This window comes from Stegodyphus dumicola, chromosome 4 (genome assembly GCF_044657685.1).
Source record: "Stegodyphus dumicola isolate Sdum_Otavi_A_Nest chromosome 4, ASM4465768v1".
Taxonomy (NCBI): Eukaryota; Metazoa; Arthropoda; class Arachnida; order Araneae; family Eresidae; genus Stegodyphus; species Stegodyphus dumicola.
The window spans coordinates 135,073,701-135,099,813 of record NC_140771.1 but is presented as its reverse complement, the minus strand read 5'-3'; the positions used below and the strand labels follow the sequence as shown (position 1 = coordinate 135,099,813).

Here is a 26,113-nt window from a genome sequence, read left to right as displayed (position 1 = left end):
TCATGAACTTCCCCTTTTGGAAAAGGATGGCTTAACGTATAGCAGCAGAGAAGATATTGCTAATATCATAGTTGAGACTTTTAGTGCTGTGTCAAATAGTACTAATTATCTACCAGCATTTCTCTCAGTTAAGCTTTGTTGTGAGAATACATCCATCAATTTTACTTCTTCCGATACGGAAGCATATAACACTGATTTCACTATGATGGAGATGAAGAGAGTCTTGTTGCTGATGCCTGTAGCAAGCCCTGGCCATGATGCCATTTCTTATGTCATGCTATGTTTCCTATGTAATTTGTCCAATGAATCACTAAAATCTCTTCTCATTCTGTATAACAGAATATGGAAGGAGTGTTTTTCCCTAATGCTTAGCGAAATGCTGTAGTGATCCCCATAGCCAAACCTCTAAAGGACCCAAGGAATCCATTAAAATTATCATCCTATTGCTCTCACTAGTTGACTACGCAAACTTCTGGAGAAAATGGTGAATAGTCACCTTGTCCATTTTTTGGAAGAAAATGGTTACCTATTCCCAAATCAAAATGGTTTTCAGAAAGGCCGATTAACAACTAACAATGCGCTTCTGCTTGAGACTTCAGTGTGTAGTGCCTTTCTTAAGAGGAACCATTTAGTGTCAATTTTTTTTTTTTACATGGAAAAAGCATATGATAAGACATGGAGATATGGAATTCTCCAAGATTTTTATCATTATAGCATATGGGGAAAACTTTCAGTTTTCATTCAGAATTTCATGAAAGACAGGTTGTATCAAGTAAAAATTGCTTCTGTGCTTTCTAAATCGTTTACCAAGAAGAAGGAGTGCCACAGGGCTATGTACTGAGTTTAACCCTCTTTAATGTTAATACAAATGAAATTCTGAAGGAACTTCCCCAAACCATATCTGGTACGTTATATGTCAGTGACTTGCAAATAAGCTGCCAAAGTGCAGGCATGCGGTGTATGGAGAGACAGCCGCAGATTGCCATTAACAGGATAGTTATGTGGTCGAATAAAAATGGATTCAAGTTCTCTAATCAAAGACAATTTGTGTCCATTTCTGCTGTAAAAGAAATTTTCATCCGGATTCAGAAATCTTCCTAGAGGGCTCACCAGTTCCAGTAGTGGCAGAAGTTAAATTTCTAGGAGTAATATTTGATAAAAAAAAGTAGCTTTTTTTTCTCATGTCATAAGAAAAAGTGTTTAAAAGTACTAAACATTATGAAAGCATTATCAAATACCTCCTGGGGTGCAGATAAAACTTCCATGCTCCAAATTTACGGAGCTCTTATTTGCTCCAAACTCAATTATGGATAAGTGGTCTGTGGATTGGCACAGCCTTCTGTGATAAAAAAGCTTGATCCTGTTCACCATCAAGACCTGAGAATTTGTTCAGAAGCTTTCAGAACATGTCCTGTGTAGAGTTTGTACGTAGAATGTTTCAAACCACCCCTCCAGCTAAGGTGTGAGCAATTATCTCTTCAATATTGTTTCAAAACTGTATCACATCCTGATCATCCAGCCAACCACTCACTGCTTGACAGTCAGTTTTATTTGCTCTACCAACCGTGTCCTTGTATTCATGCTTTTGGATTGTGCATCCAGCAGTGGATGCAAGAACATGACTTAAGTGAAAGTCCAAGAGGTAAGTATTTGGAAATACATCCTTGGAAAGATGCACACATTGAGCTTGTCAACATATTTTCCAAATTAGCTAAGGACAACATCAGTGATGTCATGTACAAGCAGATTTTCTATGAGCATAGACAGGCTTTCAATGACTATGATGCAGTATGTACAGATGGATCTAGGTCCCAGGATCATGTCGGCTTTGCTTTCGTGTGCGAGAATACTGTATTGAGGGAAAGAAACTTCATCTTGTTTGTACCATCTCTACTGCGGAGATTGTTGCTCTACCATTAGCCCTATCCATCACAGGTAAACAACATAGGAAAAATTTCATTATTTACACAGGCTCACTAAGTGTGCTGAAAGCTCTGGAATTGTATGTGAATAACACAAATCTGTTAATTGTAGAAGTGCTGAAGCTCAATATTAACTTCAAGGCCAAAGATTACCAGATCCTTTATTGCTGGTTACCAAGTCATGTTGGTATAAAAGGGAACGAACTGGCGGATATTACTCCAAAATACGGCTGTGGGACATCCAGCCAACATATCCCATATTCAGATATTAACACTGATTGGGAGGAAAATTCTGATGAAATGGCAGAAGCTTTGGGATGCGCAGTTAACCAATAAATTACAAAATACAAAACCTAAAATAGAATGTTGGAAATGTGCCCTAAACCAAAAGGAGCAGGTCCTTTTGATTTGACTAAGAACCTGTCACACAAGGCTAACACACACAGGTACCTATTTAACTGAACCACTATGTGCTGAATGCAGAACTATTTCAACCATTCAACACATTTTAATTGATTGTCCAATTTTTATTGTTTTCAAAATTTATATTGTAATAACTGTGAAATTTCAGCCAAAAATTTAGCTGGTGGAGAGCAATATTCTAACATTTTTTACTTTTTGAAAGCTACAAAGATTTACCACATTATTTGAATGCCTTGAATTTAGTTTCTGCTTCAGAAGGTCTGACTGGAATCTAGTTATATTCATATTATAAAAATGAGTAACATCATGGTTTGAAGATAAATGTAGTAAAATTTATCCTTTGAATATAGAGATTTCTATCTATATTTCGTGGTTTTCGTAAAATAATTTTATGTGTTTGATTTTAATGCATTTTTTATTAAACTTTATTGCTATTTTTTACTTATATGTAACTTTGTCTTAAATTTCTCTTTGTGTGTATGTATTGAATGGTACATGTGTTCTTGTCTTTATTAAGTTTTGAAAATACACAACATTTTGTTTGGCGCAATATAAACTCATGAGATTTGTGCCAGAAAACCCCAAACAACCAGCCTAATAATTTCAGTTAATGGTACAAGTGTTTATAAAAGGTATTCTCTGGTTATAAATATAAAATATATCATACAGCTGTGTTATTAAAAAATATATATTTGAATTTAAGTCTCTTGTTTTTAAATAGCTTGGTTTTTCAAACACCTGCACTATATCTTTAAAAATAAATTAATGATATTATGCCACATTTAATGGCATCGCTATAACTAATTGGCTGGTTGCTATCCTGCATGAAAGATAAGATAAAGGTACAGTAAGACCCTGCTTAACGCTGTTTCGGTTTAGCGCTCTTTTATTTCAACCCGGGGATTCCACGAAATCGCTCGCGGTATACGGGGATTCCCCGAAATATTATGCAGTGATAGGTTTCAAATACATATCTGAAAGAGTGTACTTATATTTCTTGTTTGGTGCGGTATTGTACAGACATATTTTTATTATTGTAAACATTTGTTGACATTATTGTAAGTAGGTATTAATTTACATATTTAATACTATATTACAGTGTCAAATATTTTGATCTTTAGTTTTTTACTATGGGTTATAATGAAAAAGAAAAGAAAGCAACCAGAAAAAGCATTTCACTCAAAACTAAAATGGGAGTGATTAGAAGATTAGATTCTGGTGAACGTCAAACTCTAATTAGTGCTTCATTGAATTTGCCAACTTCAACAATAAGGACCATCATGAAGAATAAAGAAAAAATACTGTCATCGGCAACTGCAACTACGTCAAGCTCTGCAACTAGAATTACCTGTTCTAGAAATAATATTATAGAGGAAATGGAAAAACGACTGTCTATATGGATTGACGACGAAATTGACCACAATATGCCATTAAGCCAATCTATCATAATGGAAAAAGCTAGAAGAATTTTTAATTACATTCAGGCTGAGACAATTGACAAAAGTGAAACTTTCGTTGCTAGTTGAGGATGGTTTAATAGATTTAAACATCGAAATAACCTTCACAACATAAAGATTACAGGAGAAGCAGCAAGTGGTGATACAAAAGCAGTGGCTGAATTTCCAGCGATATTAAAAAAAATAATTGAAGAAGGAAACTATCCTCCAGAATTGACTGAAGAAGAAGGAAACTATCCTCCAGAACTAAATATGACTGAGAATTTTATTTGTTTTTTTTTAAGAATATTCGTTTTGTTATTTATATTTTGTTTTTATTTTTGCAAGAAATAATAATGTGGTATTAATTTGGGCTTTAAGAAATAAATGCTTGGTTTTATTTTTATTAAAAAAACATACTTTTTAAATTTAATACCTAACCAATTTCCTAGCCATCTTTCCCTAACTCCAATATTTACATGTAAAGATAGCCTCATTTAGCGCTGTTTCGCATTACGCTCTACTTTGATGGAACGTATCTCCCGCATTAAGCAGGATCTTACTGTATGTCTCATTTTTTCACAACACTTCTTGGCTATGCGGATGATAAATTTCTGTATATAGTAACATTAAGTAGTGTCTTATAGAATTAAAACTGAAAAGGTATAGATGTTTCTAATGACTAAATATCAATAAGAAATATGGATGAATCTTTGCATTATGGTAACTTAGCGATTTTTTTGGCGAAACTTTGGTGATACAGCAACCTGCTAGTTTTTTTTGGGGGGGGACACCAATTTTGTTTTCACAAAGTAAAGGCATGCTTTTTTTTTTTTTTTTTTTTTTTGTTCTTTTTTTATTCAACATTTTTTCCAACAATCTGCTAGCCGAATTATGCTTATGCTAGAACTTTTATGGAACAAAAGTGCTTAATCATGACGAAGATTAGGTGCGAAATTGGGAGAAAGTGTAGAATCGCCCACTGCTTCCCACGTTTTTAAGAATTGCATACACACGGTATCCATGTACACGTCGACCTATTTTCACTTAAAAAAACATCTCAGAATTACACAAAAATGGCATTGCGCACACTCTTGACTTTATCCATGTACACATCGACCTATTTTCACTTAAAAAGTCAAAGAAAATTGACAAAAATCCAATTCTTCTTACTCTTGTAAAAAGCGCCAAACAAATAAGTGGGCAATTCTGCACTTTAGCAGCGAAATTGTTTCTAAGTGCTTATTAGCTAAAATCCCCATTGGAATTTTTTGGAAAATGTCACATTACATGTCTCATGATCTCTCATTTCTCTGAGACAAAATAATCTGTGATTGTGACTGTGTACTTGTCAGATTATTGCTAAAGTCCTAGCTAGTAACCTTTATTGCCTTACCAAAATGTCGCCAAACTACCTGTTACCATATTCTAAAGATTAGCCAAAATATGTTTTCTCTAGCTTTTCAAGTAATAAAAAACCAAGTTCTTGCACTATCTGAGATGTATTCAATAAAAATTGTTTAACATAAGCTGTGCACGTTTTCAAATGTAAATTTGTAAGATATCTTTGCGTCAAAAAATATTCTTGTAAAAGTGCAAATTTCAGATTTTAATTTTTTTTAAAAAAAAACGTAATTTTTGTTTTTTCTCTTTTTGTTTTTCCTATCAAATCTAAGAGAATCAGGCTTTTATATGGCTGTAATTGTTAATTAAGAAACAATTGCTTTTTTTTTAAAGCAAAAGTAGTTGAATTCATGGTATTTTGCCAGTTTTGTTTTTCTAGGATCTGTTTTGCATATTACAGACTTATTAATAAAGCAGTAAGCAATCTGAGAGGATCTACTTTATTAATAAAATTTTTCTTCCAAAGAATTTTGAGAAGGATAAGGACAAGTTGCTGATTATCATAACAAATTAAATTTTGCTTATTTTTACTTAGCATTGTCATAATCTTATAATCATACTCATATTTGATTGATTTTGTAAATTAGAATTATATTTCTGACTAATTTTCAAAAGATTTTTAGTTGTGCAATCTTTTTTAAACATTCTTTCTTGGATTTTCAAAGAAATCTTTCCTTTGTATAATAATGTTACTGATGATTGTACTGTAATATGTATATTTCTTATTCAAAAGAGCTGAGGAAATGGAAACAAGTGTTCCAACCATTCCTCCAAAACCTCGTGTTTTGCAGCAACGAAATGAAGGATTGGCTTCACGAGCTAAGTGCAATATAGGTCAGAATGATTTAATTTTAACTCTCTGTCTAGATATTTTATGCATTTTTAGTTGCATCATAAGACTTAAAAATTTTTCAGATAACAGTCCTATTTATGTAAATATTGGTGATATATGCAGTGCCTCTAACAAAGCTAATGTCTCAAGTGATTTGAATATTCAGGATAACTTGATAAAGGTTTGTATAATGTATTAAGCTTATTAATTTAAATTTTATTTTGTTTCTTATTTTTGATGATATAAATCTATTCCTGATTTCTATCTTATTTTAATTTAGGCCTCCTTTCAGAAGAGTTTAGCAGCTACTCTTGCTCAAAATGCAGTTCATCAGAAGCTAAAGGAAACTATAACATCCAGTTCTGAACTATTACCAGGAACCAGTACATTCCAAGGTAAATCATTTAATTATGTGAAATTTTAAACATATTTTGTAAAAGAGATATGCCTTGTATAATTAATCATCTGAAATATTTTAAGATATTCAATCAATGGTGACCTCTGAAAATTAAGGTTATTTTCCAGTATTTTCAGAAGTGCCGTAAACAGTATTAGGCATTTTCTTTTAGTTTTAAAAGTTTATGTATTTCAGAATTTTTTTTTTTTTTCATGCAAAGAGCAAGTTTTTTTTTATATTGATCTTCCAAGTAAATGCATATGCAAAGACAGAAGATGCCTTTCGCTTGTAAAGCACATTTTCCCTCTGTTGTATCTGATATTGAAGCAGTAACTATATCAATTTCATTTTATTCAATTTTATCCATAAATTTTAAAATTAATTTTTTTATAAAAATCTAAAATAAAATTTGTATCATGACAAAATGTTTTTCATATGAGAATTTGCAAAACCTGCATTCTGAGATTTGTCATTTTTCTAATAATTATGTAATGATGAATAAAAATTGCTTGTTATTATTCTAATTGTGTAAGTGATAAACAAAGAAGTATTATATATTATATTCTAATATTTTTAACATTTAAGCAAAATTTGACGAAAAAAGATTTGTATGCATTGAAACCACTTGAAGAATAACAAACCAGATTCCATGCAATTTTCATCTTCTGTACAAGTGGTCATCTTAAGAGAGCATTCCCATTATGGTTAATATTCATAACTTGCATAAACAGAACTTTGTTACAACACAGAAACTGGCATAAGCATTTTGTCTAAATGTTCTAACTTTATACAATGACACAGTTGTAGCATAGAAAAACTTGCAGACACATTCATACATATGCACTTTTGCTTTCTCCAGTGAGCTGCAGCTTATACCCTATTTATCAGGTGTGAACAAATCTAATGATTTTTTATGCAATATGACTATGCCAATCGTGAGGCTTAAGCTCTCACATGAATGCTCCCTTAGAGAGCACGATTGTTGTAATGGTCAATGCTTCTATTTTAAATATTCTTTTCAGAAGTACTAGGATTCAGGATGATTATATTAGGGATTCTGAGTACTGAATAAAAAATGCAGAGTTTAAATATATAAACTCTTTGGGAAAACAATTCTAGAAAACATGAATAAGTTGTTCATATTTGTTGAAGTATCTATGTGCTAATGACATTTTCCTTATTTGATTTAACTGGGGAAAATAAAGAATTTTCCCTTAAAATAAAGATTAATGTACTATTAAATTATGATTTCTGTTATTCAAGCAGAAATTTATCTTTGAAATAATGTGGTTTTCTTATTAATTGCTATACTGATAATTTATAACATTGATTATATGATGCAAACAGTATATTTAATCATTGTATTATTACAGTACACATGCATATGAATTACACATTTATGCATATGAATATTAAATACAGTACACATTTATGCATATGAATGTTCATGTTTCCCTGTTATATTCAAAGATGTATTTTAGTATTTTAATTTTGTAATTTTTGTCTTTTTCCCTTTGTGACACTATTTTTTGGTACTTGTGAATTTTGTAGTAGGCTTTGTTCTTTTTGTTGAAGTTCAAATCCACCCCATTCCTCCTCTCTATTACAAAATAGCAAAAGAAGATCAGGTAACTGCTGTTGATTACCAAACACATTCCTTTCTGTTACCAGTCGTGCCAAAAATTTTATTGCTGTATCTTATTGTAAGGAAAATGTTCAGCTCATTCTTGGTTTATGTCCTGGCTTACAAGTATTGCATTGTCTCTGCAAGTGAAAATGTTGAACAAGAAAAAACAAATGCTGCAGCAATTGCACTGGGGGATGGGGCCAAAACATCTTCCACTGGCCTTGCTGATGTGTTTCTTGAGTACAGTTCTTCAGCAGGCAGTCAAAATGTACCCTAAAACTGTCTCTCAAGCCTCAGTGCTGTTTTAAAAGTAAAGTTTTGTATAATATATATTACAAGTACTGAATGATATTTTTTCTTTTTGCCTGTTTTGTACTTACATATTAATGGAACACCTTTGTGCAATTTAGTAATTTTTTGCAGATGAAAAAGTTACTTATCAAGTGCAAATTGATTGTTTTTGAGACTTTAAATAAGAATCATGACTTTAATAAGTGTTAAAAAAAAATAAAATGCTTGCATTCATTTGCAGATCTGTCTATAATTTTTTTTTTTTGTGTGTGTGCTGTTCTTCTCCTATAGTGTATAGCAATCTGCTTAAAAATCACCAGAGAACTGCAGACACTTGACATCACCCAAACCTTGGCAGCACTGGCTGCTCACCAAATGCATCTCCTCATTATTCCCTTTAGAGGATTTGCTGCAAAATTCTATGTTCCAGAAGAAATTTTAATTCAATTTCATCCACTGCTGGCAAATTTCATAAGTGCATATTTTAATACAATGAAAAGAACACACACGAAAATGGCGAATATTGTTCCAGCTTTTGGTGTTGCTAAGCGTACAGTAAATGATTGGGGGGGGGAAAGAGGAATGCAACTGAATAATTTTGTAGTAAACTTGATGATAAGGTGGGCTAACTTTTTGATCTCCTATAAAGAAACAAAGGTTAGAAAAGTTAGATGATGTTTTGCTGTTATGGTTTAATCAGGAGCTTAGCAAGGGGAAGCCAATCAGTTGACCGGTGTTCAAAGAAAAAGCTGTTCTGCTTATCAGGAAATGTGTGAAGACTATGGCAAGCGAAGGTTGATTTAACAGATGGAAGAAAACAAACAGAATTTATATGCTCACGATTTCGGGAGAAAAATTATTAACCAATTTTGAAGCTGCAACGAAATTCAAATAAAAATTGAAAGCTTTTATTAACAAAAAGGCTTTGTCCGACAAACAAGTTTATATTGTGGATGAAACTGGTTTGTATTATAGATTGCTTCCAGAGAAAACATTAGCGTTTGGGAACGAAGCCACTGCACCATGCTACAAAAATTGTAAAGACAGAGTGACTTTGTCTGTATGCAAGAATGCTACTCGGAACTCATAAACTCCATTTGATGGTTTTTAGCAAATGAGCAAAGCCAAGAGTGTATACAAATATTAGTGTCAAGTCCTTGCCAGTGCACTATTAAGCTGTAAGGACAGCTTGGATGACTGAACAGCTATTCAAGGGATGATTTCATTCCGAGTTTGTTCCAGCTGTGACAAAACATCTCTAGTAAAGAAAGCTATAAGAGGAAGTGTTTCTTTTATTGAATAATGCTCCTTCTCATCCTAGTGAGGGTGAATTAAAGATAGGTGATTATTGAGGCAGTCTTCTTGCCAGCTAACGTAATGTCTCTATTACAGCTTATGAATAAATATTTAATAGAAAATTTAAAGAGACAGTATCTAAGAAAGCTTTTGACAGCTATCAGTGAGGAAGCTAACTCTGATTTAAGCATCATTGATTTATTGAAAAAGATTAATATTAAGGAAGCTATTTATATGATAGCTGAGTCATGAGGTTGCCGAATTCACAATGATGACAATCTTGGCATAAACTTTGGTCACTGTGTGAAAAAAACGTAGAAGGAAAGGCAGTCACCTCAGTTGAAGAGACACTTTTGTAATAGCAACTTTGTGTCATCTTTCAATTGTCTTAATGGATGCCAAGGTGTTAATGTTTAAGATATGGAGTGGTCGTTGACCGCTGCCAGGGATCTTCAGCGAGAAACTCTATCAGATAACAACATTATCGGAGCCGTTGTTGATGTGGTTTATGGTGATGACCCCGACATCAATGACAATGCAACCTCTGTCATATCACATAAAAATGGAGTAAAAACATTGGAAATGGATTTATGCTATGTGAAACAAAAGGTATCAGCTTTCTCCATTAATGTGATGCTTTTAGAAAAATTTTCGAAATAATGCAGTGAGTCACCGAATTTCCAGCCTTCAGCAGAAATCATGAATTTTTTAAACATTCCTTCTAATGTTCAACTTTTTTATAAATTGACACATTTAAGTAAGTAAGTGCATTTCCAACAAATAATCAATCAAATAATTTTTTCCCTCCTTTGCTTTAACTGGAATTTTGCTTAACTAGCTTAATCTCATTCCAGTTTAGGTTGGTTAAGAGGGAGTTTACTATATATAATAATTCTTTTAAATGCATCTTACAAAATATGTGTAGTTCTCTTTAAACAGTATGGAAAATATATTTAGGTGAAAACAGCAAAAAGTGCAGACATGTGGTTTTGGTATTGTACCAGTCATATATGAGTTTTATTTATGTCTGAATATTTTCAGAATTTAAATGCTAATATAGGTAACTATTTAACGATACTTATATTTTAACAGAGTCTCCTTACTAGAAATCGTTAAATGTGCAAAATGTGTCACTGGCAACCATGTATATAGCAATTATTCAATTTTAAGAATTAGTATCTCCATTTTCATATTCTTTCCCTCGTATTCTAATTTTTACAATTACTGTATACAATTCATCATATATATTTTTTAGCTTAAATTCTTTTTTAAATTATGAATTTGTAGGATTTACCTGCAATGGACGAAATTGCAGTAAATGTTTTTCAGGAATACAGTAGTTTGAGCACAATTGCTTAAGGGAACAAATGCTTTGAATCTTTTCTTTAAGGGATTGACTGAAATTTCTACGAGAATAAAAGAAAGAAAAACCCACTTGTAAGTTTTTTGGGATAAATGTTTAATCAAAATATAATTCATGTTTGTAATGCTATATATCTATGAAATAATTTATTTTTCTTTCAATTCATTAAATATCATCATTCTTTTTCTTCTGTAAAAAATTGCCAAACTGCACCACAGTGGTTATGCTAAGTGGTCATAAGTACTTATTTAATTTAATATAGTGTCATCATCTTAACTATAAAGGAATTAAAATTTTGAAACAGACGTTGCATATTATGTATTTATTATTTAAAATAAATATGTATATTTTGTAAATATAGGCATATTGTGAGAAAAATATAGCATATGTAATGAAATATATAAGAGCTATTGGAAGTAGGTTCTCTCCAATAATGTTATTTTAAGTTTCAAAATGCATGTACATATTCATTTGAAACATATATGGCTGTCTCTCTTTATTATTGTATTTCCATTGTTAATTATGACCACCTGCCACATGTGCTCTTCTAAATTAACTGATACAAAAATGTCTCGTATCGTTATCTCGTATCGTCGGACATACAATTGTGTAAACATGGCTGCCAATAAAGTTCATTTATGACTCTCTATTTTGTAAGAATTCCTGATAGGAAGAAATACTAGAAGCATTTCGAAAACTAGTGAAAGTTTTTGTTGGACATGCAGTTTTGGATAGAATGTGCAGGTGATGAAAAATTTGGAACTGGCGATTTTGAACTGAATGATAAGCCATGCTTTTCATGGCCATTTTTGATCAATGATGATATCGTCAATTGCAGAAAAGTATCACTCAGCTCAACAAATTATTTAGAACCATGTTCGGAGACTAAGATTAGTCTAGATATTCCAGATGGGTGCCTCATGAATTAATTGAGAAAAATTTGCTTGATCGATTGATCATATGCATATCTCTGCTTGCTCAGAACAAAAATTAATTTTTCCTGGACAAAATGATAACTAGCAATGAAAAGTGGATTATATGTGAAAGCATCACTATGAAAAGAGCATATTATAAGCCTGGACAACTTGATCCCTCCATCTCTAAACAAAACTTGAATCTGAATAAGAGAATGCTGTGTATATAGTGGGATGTCCAAGAACCAATACATTACAAGCTTTTGAAACTTCTGGAAAGTTTAATGCGGTGAGATACTGTCAGCATGTGGCTTTAAACATAGTAACCAAAGAAAAGAGGTTGGCTATGTCCAATAATAAGCATATCATATTGCATGATGATAATGGGAGACTACATGCTGCTTTGGCAACTCATAAGAAAAATCACAGAGCTAGGCTTGGAAATTCTGCCAGAGCCACCATACTCTCCAGACCTAGCATCCTCTGATTATCATCATTCATTTTTCTCCTTACAAAATATTTTGAAGGAGAAAATTCAAAACTGAAGCAGGTCAAACCAAGCAATTCTTTGCTTCTTGCTTCAAGATATTTTTTAAAAATGATATTTATAAATTACCATCAAATTGGCAGGTGGTCATAATTAACAATGGAAATTATATTGTATGATAAATTTTATTAAAGGTATAAAAATGTATTATTTTCTTTCACTTCCCAAATGGACAGAATTTTCCGGTAGATGTTATATATATATACACACACACATGCATAGATACCACATCAATAATCAGTCATGCAATTTATTTATTAAATCATTAAACTATTGAAACAATGAGAATATTGTATTTACATTTGTTAATATTTTAGCACATATTTTGCATAAAATATTAAGTAACTTGCTCATTCTAGATTCATATTTAAATATCCAAGGTTATTAAAAAACTTTTATATTTTTTGCTATCAACAATATTCTAGGTAGCACTAATCCAGTAACATCTGCTTTTGATGAAAGTGTAAATAATGCACATGCACCTCCTCCACCAGTAAGACGTTCTTCTGCTACTAGACAGCCACCTGTTGTTCCACCTCACAGAACACTCAAAACCAATGACCCATCCACAAAAGAATCAACTTCATGGAATGTCTTCAGTGAGTCTGCTGATGGATCGGATGCGCATGCACAACTGATGAGAGCACTTAATGCACGTCTTGATGCTCTTCAAAAAGATGAGGAAATGGTAGCACCTGATCGACTTCCCCCTCCACCACCTCCATTAGAGGAGACAAGTCCTGAAATACCTGCTCGACAAAACTTTCTGCGAACTGCTCCTGCAAAGAAACTTCCTCGTGTCCCAGATAAGAAAAGTCTCCTTTCTGACTTAGAATCAAAGTTGAGTCATGGGGAACATCAAGATCATAAAAGCAGTGCAGCATCTAAATTTCATACTGCTCCAAGACCTCTAGAAACAAAAGCACAGCGTCGTGTTTCACAACCAACATTCAGTGAACTTTTGGATCAGTTTCCCAGGAATCGTAATTCAGTGGAAGAAATGGTTCCAACCAAAAAGCTTCCTTTGCCACCAGATCGCAGGAGCTCTTTGGATTTAGATCATACCAAATCTCACCGTGTTCTCACATTTGAAGCAGGAGGAACAAAAGTGAGTACAGGAGATGCTGCTTCTAGAGTACAAAAATGGCTTTCAGGTCGTGGATCTGTGGATGTATCTCAATGCCATGCTGATTTGCTTGGAGAAATAAGAGAAGGAGTAAGCTTGAGAAAGGCATCTAGTGATGATCGTTCAGCTCCGATGCTGCGTAATCTGAGAGCTAGGCATCCCAAGTAAACAGGATTGTATAAACAAATGATATTTCAAAATATATGGCAAAAAAAAAAGAAGAAAATCTCTAAAAGTGATATGCCAGATGTAGGCTATATAGTTATAGTTATTGGTACTCATCCCTTAGAAACAAAAGCACAGTGTTTTGTTTCTCAGCCTGCATTGGTCCTTTAATTATAGCTATGTAGTTATCTGTGTATAATTCTGACTGCTAATAACATTCCATTTAAAGAAAATAAGTTGTTATATATTGACATTTTAAATGTGATTTTTTGATGAATGACTTAATATCCTGTAGCTTCTTTTTAAATACAAATTGAATTGCTACATTCATGTATATTATCTCCATTATGTTTTCAATTGAGTATATCATTCTGGACTTGGCAATATATATGTTGTCTGTGCATGCATGATTCCAATACCTTGAAAATAATGCAGATAGTAACATGAGAATTTAACACACACACATATATATATATATATATTAGATGAATCAAGTAGGAGACTTGTGTATAATGTATTTGATGTAGAACATAGTAAATTATTTCTACTGTGTTTATTATTTATGATCACAAAAGTACAAGAGATAGAATTCAAAAGTTTTTTTTTTTTTTTTTTCCCTTTACACATTGATCTGTGGGGAATTCCTTGATATTGTTATTATTGTTTCAGAGTTTAAGCCATTAATTTTGTAATATGTAAATAGCTATATGTTTAATTATTTCATCACCATTAAGGACAGTATCTGCACGAGATCAGTATTCAGCTAAAGGGAAAGGATGAATAATGGTAATTGTAGTATAATTATGTGACTTGGGTTCACAGAATACTAAAATTAATTTTCTTTTCTTTTTTAAAGCAGTGGTCTCAAACTGGCAGGCTGCATGCAACCATGATACAGTTTTATACAGCCACCAATACATTTCAGTTATGTATTTGTTTTAACACCTTGCTTATGGATTTCAGTATAGGATAAATTCATTGCACAGTGCATTGCAATATAGTATTTATTACAAAAATAGAAAAACACTAGCAAACATTTCTCTAGTTATTACATTCCAGCTGAGTTCGAAGCTGGCAGTGGCACACAACCAAAAGTACATATATAATGCATATAACAGCACTTTGAGAGACCCACAAAAGAAGCTAAGGGGGGAAAAAGTACATTAATTAGCATCTCAGGAAATGACAGTTTAAAATGTAAATATAAACAACATTAGAGACATGGATTGTGTTTATTTGCATGAGTGCTATTGACTCAAAAAGAAATAGAATGAATAGATTTATGATGTTAATTAAATGAAAAAATGAATAGATTCTATATCCTTGCATGTTAGGCTGTGTGACTTATCTGAGGTCAATCATTGGCCAAACATTCAACCAACTGACAGCTGGTAGAACATTTTTTATATTTTGGAATGTGCTCTTTCTTTTCTCCCATAATGAGTTGGGATTTTGCTTTTCTTCAGTTGGTCCAGAGATTGGTAAGCTGGATGTACAGTTACGGGACTCATATTGCTAAACAGATTGAGACTAATATATGGCTTGTAAAACTTGATATTGCTGTTTGTCATTAGATCTATGTTGAGTCAATACAAATCATCTGAAATTATGCAAAATGTTTGAGTATTGCTTTCATATGAAAATTCATCTTGCTCATTTAAGGTTGTAAATAAAATTATAATTGTGATTTTAATTCAGAGATTAAACTGCAAACCATGTCTTTAGCAAAAGATAAAGAAAAGTGACAGAAGAAGGTTGTGTTTTTCAAGATAAATGAGAAATTATGTACTATTGTTGTGTGTGCAATAAAATTGTATGTTTTATTTTTAAAGAGGCAATATCAGTTCTTCTAAAAGAATGCAATTTTTGTTTTGTTTACAAAATGAATCATAAAGAAAAATTAAAAATCTTGGTAGGTAAACTGAAGGGGGGGGGAAGTTACACTTTTTTAAAATCTGGATTGCAGGAAAAACAATTACAGAAGCAAATGCAGTGAGTACAGTTTGTGTAATTTTTGCTATTGTGCACATCTTTGTAAAAAAATCAAAACCATTTAGGGATTGTGAATTTGTTAAACTTTGTTTGATCAACTCAGCTGAACTTCTTTGTCCTCGCAATCAATAGTTATTTTTAAATATTACTGTGTCAACCAATGTAGTAGTGGAACATATAAATAAAATTGCTAGTGATTTATGATGCCAGTTAAATGAAAAATTATTGATTTTTCTACATTCTCAATAGCAGTTGATGAGAGTATTGACATTACCGATATAGCACAGCCTGTCGTTTTTGTAAGAGGTATTATTGATCAATTAGAAGTAGATAAGGAGTTACTAGAAACAATTCTCATGTAAAGAAAAACTGTTGCACAAGGTATTTTTTCCAAAATAGTGAAAAGCGTAGCAAAAATAAATAAATAAATAAATTGATGTAAAATTGTTGGATTAACTAATGATGGTGTAGCTGCAATAGTTGATAAAAAAAACTGAGTAACGTTAAAATTAAGAAATATAGTGAAAGAGGAAAAATTTTCAGAATATGTTCTGCTTTATATGTTACATTATTCATCAAGAAGCACTGTTTGCCAGAAGTTTGAAAATGGATGATATTATAGAAATGATAATTAAAAGTGTAACCTTTATTCTGTTTTACTTTGAATCATCGATTATATGTGGACCAGCTTTGAATCATCGAGAATTTGTTCCACTGCTTGAAATTATGAGTTAAAAAAAAAAAAAAAAAAAAAAGATTTAATATAACAACAGAAGATGTGTTAAGTTGAGGAAAGTACTAATGATTTTTTGATTTCATTATGCAAAAAAAAAAAAAAAAAAAAAAAAAAAAAAAACGAAAATAATAGCATCAACAAGCTGCATAATCATACTGAATATACAGCTAGAATAATTAGAATTTCTTCTTGACTAAACCAGCCATCTAAATAGTCTGAATAAAGAGCTGTGAGGAAAGATAAACTTATCACTGATATGTGGGCTTCTATTAAAATTTTAAATTGCAAATACAGGAAACACAACTAAAGTAAACAAATTTCACACATTTTCTGTCTTAAAAACCACCCTTTTATTCCAATGAAAAATCTCTAGAATATGCAAGAAGAACGGCATTATTAGGACAAGAATTTGAAGTTTCTCTAATTTTAAATTATTCTCATTGCCATTAAAAGCTGACATGATAATCATACCTGAAAATCTACAAATGGATCTAATTAATTTACAGTGTGATACAAATCTTAGTCAAAGAATTGAAAATACAGATTTGATTAACATTTATTCATACTTGTTGAAAGGTAAATGTTCTCAGTTACAAATGTTTTGTACTAAAAATATTTGCTTTGTTTGGAGTACATTTATATGTGAACAGTTTTTTTCGCAGTTGGAAATTAACAGGTCTAGCAAAAGGACCCAATTGACTGATGAGTATTTGTAATCCATGATGAAGATAGTTTTCAGTAATTTTTCTCCAAGGCTCTAACATTATAAAACTGGAAATGCTGTGAAGTGTTGAGATGTAGTAAAAATTATAGAAATGTATAATTGTTTACATAAATCATGTATTTTTCTTGCATCTGTCAATAAAAAAGTTAATATCTTAAAAAAATAGGTTGTTGCTAATTATTCTCAAGTTTTGTTCCAATGGGAAAATTTTTTTCTAAAAATTAGGTTTATAATCTGTTTATTTTATGTTGAGAGTGACTTATTTAGTGGTTAATTCAACATATTAGAATAATCTGAATATTTAGCTGCTAGTGTATTTTATATTTAGGTGCTAGTATATTTGAATTATGAAATGTAACCAACAGAAATTTATTATAGCTAGAAAATAAGTATGATAAATATGAATTTTTTTCCTTTGCAGTACTATTATTATTGTTTATATATGTTTTTGAAAATATTTAGTAAGTCAAACTTGAAATATGTCATGATATAGTTAGTTGAAATTTAATATAAAATTTGGGTTAAAAAAAATCTTGCCCACCGGGTTATTTTAGATCGTGTTTGCAACATGCCATCTGTAACACGAATGCAGCCCACATGCAATTTAAGTTTGAGACCACACTTTTAAGCCAGATAATTTCTTACAGAATCGTATTCCTTTTTTCAAGAAATTTGTTAATTAATAGCTTATAATGCTAAATTTGTTAAAGTTGCTGAGAGTTTTATTCATAATTTTAGGAAAGGAGCAGTGAAGCAAAATACAAAATTAAAAAGAGTCAAAATGTTGATTCTGTTCAGGCAAATAAATCTCTGTGTAATGGAAGAATTATAACTTTTTGTGAAATACTTTCCAATAAGTTTTGTAATAATTAAATTATTTAATAAATATTTTCTGAGTAGTATGAAATATCTTTCAGTGAATTCTTAGCATTTTAATTCATAGTAATTTCAGTACTGTAGCAAATGATTAAGAAATCCATGGTAAAACATTTAAATGAAGAATAGAATTGGAAATGTAAATAAAGAAGAGAAATGTTAAAGGACCAAAAAAGTAGAGAGAAAAATATGTTTTTTTTTTTTCGGGGGGGGGGGGGTGTAGCAAATTTTTTTCTCGAAATGTGTATAATTCAGGGTAATATGTTTTTCTCAAAATTTTGAGCAAAAAATTTTTGGGATTACAGAGTATGCAAGTATAAACTAGTCCATAACCCCATGTTATGTTGATTACTGTATTTGAATGAAAACTTAACTAAAAATTTGGCCATATTTATTTTATGTTATCATTTTGCTGTAAGGGTATTTGAAAAATTATGAAATTATTGAAAATTATGAAAACTTTCATCTCTACATTCAGCATCTGTTGGTTAGGGAAAAAATTCCAAGAATGTATTTGGCTTGTGAAAATGAATAGGAAGTTGCTTTGTTATGCATGACTGTGCTTGTATTTTGAGAATGTACACAGTATAATCACATTGAGAAAATTATAACTTTTTTTTCCCATAAGAGTTAGGAGATATGATATCATCACATAAGCATCTTTATGGAGCAGTAATTTTGTGTAAGAAATAAAAATTCAAAATAATCATTTTATGTTTAATATTTCTTAACTCGTATTCACTTACATGTATAATATGTGTAAGGGAAACATACTGTTTTAAAAGAATCATGCAAAATTTTCTCTCAGGTGGACAAAAAACATTTTTTTAATGTGTCTATGCATTTTGTGATTAGTATTTCTGAAGAGGACAGATTAGGCAAATTTATATGAAATTTTTTCTTTCTTTCTTTCTTTCTTTTTTTTTTTTTCTTTTTCTTTTTTTTTTTTTAGCCCAAAGGGCATTAGCCCATAAGTTTAAGTGACCACACGTCTCGATTTTGGCGGAACAGTCCCGCCGATTATTAAAAATGTCCCGCTTTTTAGAAAATATCTGCATTTCTTATTTTAAATGTACATCAAAATATAATATCTGTTATTTATTAATAAAAAACACATAAAATACATGCAGAGTAAACTAAATTAGGTGATGTGACGAGAATGTTTTTTCACCGTATTCGTTTTCACAATTGCAGAAAGAATTAGATTAAATGCACAATTATGTCCATAATATATAATATGTCCATAATATGCACAATTATGTTCAATAAGTACTATGCTGCTTCCAACCATAAAGACTTAAAATTATTTCCCCACAATTGTTAGACTTTTTGATCCAGAAACAGAAATTAAAATATAAGATTTTGTTTCATTGCCGGTGAAACTTTTTTTTTTTTCCCAGTGGCAGATTGTGAACAGTTACAGGTTTGTAACAGAGTCCATTAATCTATACTAAGGCCAGACGTGGTGGTCTTTTTATTATGGAGACATCTAATAGGTGGGCCACCATTCCTTCCTATGAAGGGACAGACAGTTACAACCATGCCTTCTCCGGGATTCGAACCCAGGCCCTTCGGTATCGCAGTCAGGCTCCCCTAACCACTATACCGTCTGGGCGGCTGCCAGGTAAAAGTTCACAAATAATTTTTGGTTCAATAAGTACTATTTTAAAAAATTATTTGAACAATAAAATTATGCCTATTCTGAGGATAACACTAATGCAAATTTTGGTGGGAAAGCTAAAAGAGGCATCAATAACGTCATCACGAAACTTAACGAACTGTTTGAACCAAAAAATTATTCGAGTAGGTTGTGCAGCGCACTTTCTACACAATATTATTGAAACAGCATTTGACTTACTTCCAAAGGATGTTGAAAATATTATTTCAAAAATTTATTTATATTTTTATATACATACTGTAGAAAATATTTTTAAAATATATGAACCATTAAAATCATACTTTTTATCACAAGATAAATGTCCAAGAATATTGCAGCTGTTTTTTTAATGTGTCTATGCATGTCTTTCATGTCTGTGCATGAAAATGACACATCACAAATTTGTCTTCAGTTCATCCATAACCAAGCTACATTGTTTCACAATGCTGTGAAAATTATTGAAGGAGACAAAATTTCAGTTACGGAAGTGCCAAATGAAATCAATAATTTAAAAGCAAAATTGTGAGAAAGAATTGATAAGGATTACATTCCTTTAGGTATTCGAAAGAACATCACTAGGCTGGAAGAACAAGGTGCCATATTAAACTACCTGATTTTCTGAAAGAAGTCAGAAATTTTTATAATAATTGCTTGGATTATCTTGAAGAACAAATGGTTCAATTCGAGGATGTTAAAAACTTTCATTGGGTGACATTAAAAAAGGAAATTTTATGGGAATATGTGGAAAAATATTTTTAATATATTAGTAACCATTTTCCAAAAAATAATATTTGTGAAAATGATCTTTTTAATGAGGTGTCATTGGTAAAAAGATACGTTACTGATGAAAAAATTAAATGCTGGTTGTCTGCAAATGTGGAAACGGACAAAAAATGGAAGGAGATATTCTTTCATTTTAAACAGAATTGTAGAACACATGGTCTCCCTTCCAGGAACAAATGCAGCAACAGAATGTGTTTTTTCTAAAATGAATAAAATATGGACAATTGGAAAAAAAAACGCAGTTTAACATTAAAAACTTTAAAATCTGTATTAAGCCTAAAATATAATTTGACCAATTCATGTGAAAAATTTCATGACATTTTAATAAATGATACGAATCTATTGCAAAGTATTCACTCGGATAAAAAAATATAACCGTGAAAGAAAATCATAATTTTTTAAATAAAATATTAAATTAATTAAAAACATAATATTCAAATTATTGTTTTTTACAAATATTTTTATAGTTACCAATACTTAATAATAAATATATTTTTATATATTTATAAACAAGTATATGAATGTATATAATAAAATATATTTTTTTGAATTATTGTTCTGCTTTCATAGCTAAATTATAATTCTCATTTCATTCCATTTGTCCCGCTTTGTCTCGATGAAAATGTGGTCACTTTACCATAAGGGCTATAATTTCATTTTGGCATTTTGTGTTGAAAACTTTAAATGTCGGTTCACTTTTAAAACTTTTGCCAAAAATATTATCACCTTGTGTTATATTTAAAGAAATTAAATAATGAAGAATCTGCATAAAGTTATGTATGTTTATTGCATTGTGATAAAACAACCTAGAGCCATCAAATTTTGAATAATGTAATCTTCCATCGAATATGGGATTCTGGAAGCCTAATTTGTAATTTGAAATTTGTTTTATTATTGATTTCATATTTTGCAACACTTCAATGAATTTTGAATTTTTTATTTCAAACTCCGTGATTTCAGAGTGAGCAATGGCAAAACTGTATGGAGAAAAAAAACATTTTTATTTCCAGTGCATGAGACTGTGTATCAAAAATTCTAAAGACATGCTAATTTTAAAATTATTTTTCGATATTGCTGTTGAATTGAATTTTATGGTCCAAAGAACATTAATAAGTAAAGGTAACACACAAAAAGTGTACCTTTGAGCATAATGTAAAATCTGAAAGCTTTAATGTTTTATTTTTTTAATGTCAGTACCATTCTGACTTTTGTTTAAAGCTGTTCCAGTGGAATTTAGACATATTATGTGGAGGCTGACATCTCTTTGGAAATGCCTAGAATCTTTTTAATATTTTGTACTGTTATACACATAAAAAAAAAAAAAAGAAAAAAGAAAAAAAAAAGAGAGAGAATGTGAAAGGTTTCAGATTTTAAATTACATCCAAAGGGGCATTTCTTTTAACATTTTGAATGTTACCTTTATTTATTAAATATCATGTTCTTCGTACTTAAACTGTAAAATTCAGTTCAACAGCAATATCGCAAAATAATTTTAGAATGAGCATATTTTTAGAATTTCGTATACACAGTCTTGCGCGCTGGAGATAAAAATGTTTTTTCTGTACAACATTGCCACTGCTTGCTTTGAAATCCTTGAGTTTGTTAATAAAAAAAAAAAAAAAAAAAAAAAAAAAAAAAATCATTTAAGTTTTACAAGATATGAAATCTATAAAAACAAATTCCAAATTAGGGCTACCAGATGCCCATATTCGGTGAAAGATTACATTATTCAAAATTTGATGGCTCTAGGTATGGTTGTTTTATCACAATGCGAGAAACATTTATGCAGATTCTTCATTATTTAATTTTTTTAAATATGATATAGGGCGATAGTTTTGGTGCCAACAATTTGAAAAGTGAATCAACACAAAATGCCAAAACAAAATTTATAGTCTTTCTGGGCAAATTGCCCCTATGAAGGTTACAGTGCTATGCTGATTCTGCAAAGAAAGTATGTTTCCTAACCCTAAGAAATATGCAACTTAGAATCTTATGAATGCGACGGTGACGAGAAGAAATAGACAGGGTATGGTAGTACCGTGTTTTGTAAAATAGAGAAATATATATAAGCAAAATACTTAATCATATAATGAAAACATTTTAAGCTCATTCCCAGTTTTGTATATAATGGAAAAAGAATTTAATGCTTTCCCTAAATTTATTTTGTCTTTAATAAAACTTATTTAACTTTTAAGTTTAATATAAGATTTATATTGATATTCCATTTGAAATTTTATTTGAAATTTTAGTTTATTCAATAATTTATATACACTTTGTGCATCATCTTGGCACATTAGAAGATTCAAGAATAAATATTTCATAGGAAAACCTTCTGCTCAATTATTGTTTCAAAACAATAGTTAATAAAAATATATTAATTTACTAGAAAAGGAGGTGATTTTAAAAGCTGCTTAGGTGGGGGGAAAGGCTTTATCAAATTACCTGTAAAATGTATTATATTGAACAAAATCGTTTTCATCCAGTAATTAGATAAAGGGTTGAAAATGTATTTTAACAAAATTTTGCCACAAAAGTTATTTGCTCCATTTCTTTGTATCTGTCTCCTATTTTAGGTATATTCTTCATTGGACATTTTGGTTCAGAATTAAAATGGGGTATTCCTTAGTCAACTTTTTCATGTAATTAAATAACATGCTTTGTTTGTACATTATATATTGAGAATCTCTTGTTTTAAAGCAATGCATTATTACTTTATTGATTTAAATTTAATGTACTAAATATTTTTGTTATTTTAATAAGGTCCTGATATGTTTTGGTTTAATAGTGATAAGTTTATACTTTAAATTTTCTGCATTTTTTTAAAAGTTTACTACTATTGAATCTGCACACACAAAATAGATTGAGAAATGCAGAAAAACATGATCATTAAATTTTAATACATTAATACTGTATGTGTTATACTGATATCTTCTTATCGCTTAATATCTGATAAATGTATATGCAATTATTACATGCAATAAATTCAAGTGAGTTGATACCAGTTGTTGTATTATGTATATATACATTTCTTGTTTCTGTAACTTTTCATGCAAGTTTTGTTTTTAATGAAAAATTCTGTGCAGTCAGTTATTTGTATTATTTTTTGCTTAAGATAAGCACAATTATGCAATTAGACATGTGAACCTTTCTATAATTGGAACTGCATTAAACATCTCAACAGTGTGTATGAAATATGTGTGCTGTGTAACCTGTGTTCTTAATATCAGTTCTTTTGTTTTCTAATATATTAATTGTTGCTCCAAGTGTATAGCATACAGTAATGTAGAAAGTCCATTCAGGATTTTAAAGGGAAAATACAAGGTTATGACTTGTGTTTAGATAATTACATGAGTGGGATATCCAAGTTTCAAATACCTAGTGGTGGTAAATTTTATAATATATTTGTATAGTTATGTAAATTGTAGATAACTTTTGTGCTGAATAAATTTCATTCTATATCTAATTTTTAGATGAGAATTTTATATGAAATGAATGATGTAGCATAGGGAAGTTTGCTATGTTTTAATGACTTCATTTAAATGAAGCTTTGAATTGAATATTTATATTAAAAAACTTAGAAGGGGTGTTTTTTCATATCTGACTAATTATGTGCTTTCCAAGTTGCTACCAAAAAGTATTTTTATCTGTAACAATGGAGTGAATGTAGATTTCAGTGTTATAATATTCTGTTATACATAATTTGACACTCTTTCAGCAATTAAGAAGAAATATAAGGTTATAGAACTCAGTATATTTTGGATGAGGCTAATTGCAAATTTAAAGAATTTGTTAATGGATTGTATTCTTTTTTAAAAAAATCATTAGCTTCTACATTTTTTTACATATCTAAAAAAGTCATTGATATGTAGACTTTGGCTTTCATAATATAAAAATTAGGGCTTCCAATTAATATAATTTTTTAATAACTGAATGCAGAGAAAGGTACCATTAATTTTTAGGAGTATATTTTCATTTAAATAAATTAATGGAAGTGCATATGATCGTTATTGAAGTATTAAGAAGTATCATTATGAAGTAGGGTTTTAAAAAAAGTATTTAAATTAAACCATTTATTTATATATTTATTTTTACTATTTATATGTAAGGGCTTTGTATAAAAGCAGGCTATGGAAATGTTACAGAATAATGCTTTAGCAATACTTGATTATTACATCATATGTATTTCATTGAATTATGTATGTTGTATGTGCCAGTAGAATTCTAACTGAGAATTGTTTAATTTTTTCCTGAAGATATGCAGCTAATATATATAATTTTTATAATTATTCATTGAAAATTTATGATATAATTCATCCTGATGCTTTGTTTATATACTTTATTCATTTCATAAAATGTTTTAAAGTTTTTGTAATTTCTTATTTTTATACATGATTTGCATACTTTTTTAAAAATTTGGATAATTATTTTTATCTATATATTCAAATAAAAGAAAGCAGCTTTTATCTGAAATAAGAAAAAAATGTATGTTTGCTCCTTGTGATATAATTTTAAAATTAATCTAGTCATTTTGTATCTGTATTTGTAGAGTTCTGTAAAACTTTTTATTTATTATTTTATTTTATAATAAAATGATGAATTATTTTGTATCTAGATGCAATGGCTAATAATTTTATTAACAGAACTCTTTTAATTAAAGTATATTCAAGGTAACTAATGAGGTATTTAGTTGATAATTTTATGAAGTTGTGATGATTTTAACATTTAGACATTCTTTCCTTGTAACATAATATATTAATTATTAAAATACATAAGTTAAAACTGCATATACAAAAAAGGCCATGTAAATAGGTGTATGGAGTTAATTTATCTGACTTTCTATTTTGCTGAACAAATATTGTTTTTTTTACTGTATACTTTGCCACTGTCGTGTTTTTGTTACTTGTAAAAACGTTTCTATTTCATGTATTTGCTTTTTTTGATATGATAGTGGACTGCTCTAAACCATTTTTTATCTATTCAATTGTTATTTTTTACCTTTAAAGTACATTTTATAGCCAAGAAAGTCAGTTAATTTGAGCAAATTCTTCAAATACATCAGGGAATCAAGTGTAAATATGTAAAATGGAATTGGAAGCCCTAGAAGGAAAGGATTTTTTATTTATTTTAATAATATCCAGGTTTTTAAACTTAATGGTGTTAGTAATTTTAATTCATTTCTTAGTGCTGAATGTTTTTTATATATAATTTGTGACAATCTTATGTTGTGAACTGAAAATTATGAAGTCATCATGTTTAATGAATATCCAGCCAGCTTATGTATAAATTTAGTTTTATTTTTTTCTTTCGTTAATTTGTGATTCTTGTTTGTAATGTAAAACGATTATCTCTTTCCTCTATATGTAAATGTTTGCAAGAAATGAAATAAAATTTGTGTTATCAAAGATACATTATTTATTTTATATCAAAAATAATAAACTTGCTGAATAGTGTACATTAATTATATAAAAAATATTTGATTTGCCAAAATGTTCTGTTTATATTTGGTAGCTATCTATAATGCATAATAATTTAACTTGATTGAACAACTGAATAAGGAACTGAATTAAGATAAGTCACTCGAATTAATGTCTTTTGAAATGAC

The 26,113-nt window shown here is 30.1% G+C and overlaps 1 protein-coding gene across 2 annotated transcripts in view; it reads left to right on the top strand.

The window, feature by feature from the left end:
* The window catches only part of LOC118205969 (uncharacterized), a 118,936-nt gene extending 96,786 nt beyond the window's left edge, over positions 1–22,150 (top strand). For both annotated transcript variants that reach the window (XM_085815498.1, XM_085815499.1), the window contains 4 exons: positions 5,919–6,019; positions 6,101–6,198; positions 6,298–6,412; positions 12,878–22,150. In XM_085815498.1, the coding sequence (XP_085671624.1) occupies positions 5,919–6,019; positions 6,101–6,198; positions 6,298–6,412; positions 12,878–13,746 (1,183 nt within the window). In that variant the 3' untranslated portion in view covers positions 13,747–22,150. The remainder of the gene's footprint in view (positions 1–5,918; positions 6,020–6,100; positions 6,199–6,297; positions 6,413–12,877) is intronic.
* Positions 22,151–26,113: the final 3,963 nt, after the last annotated feature.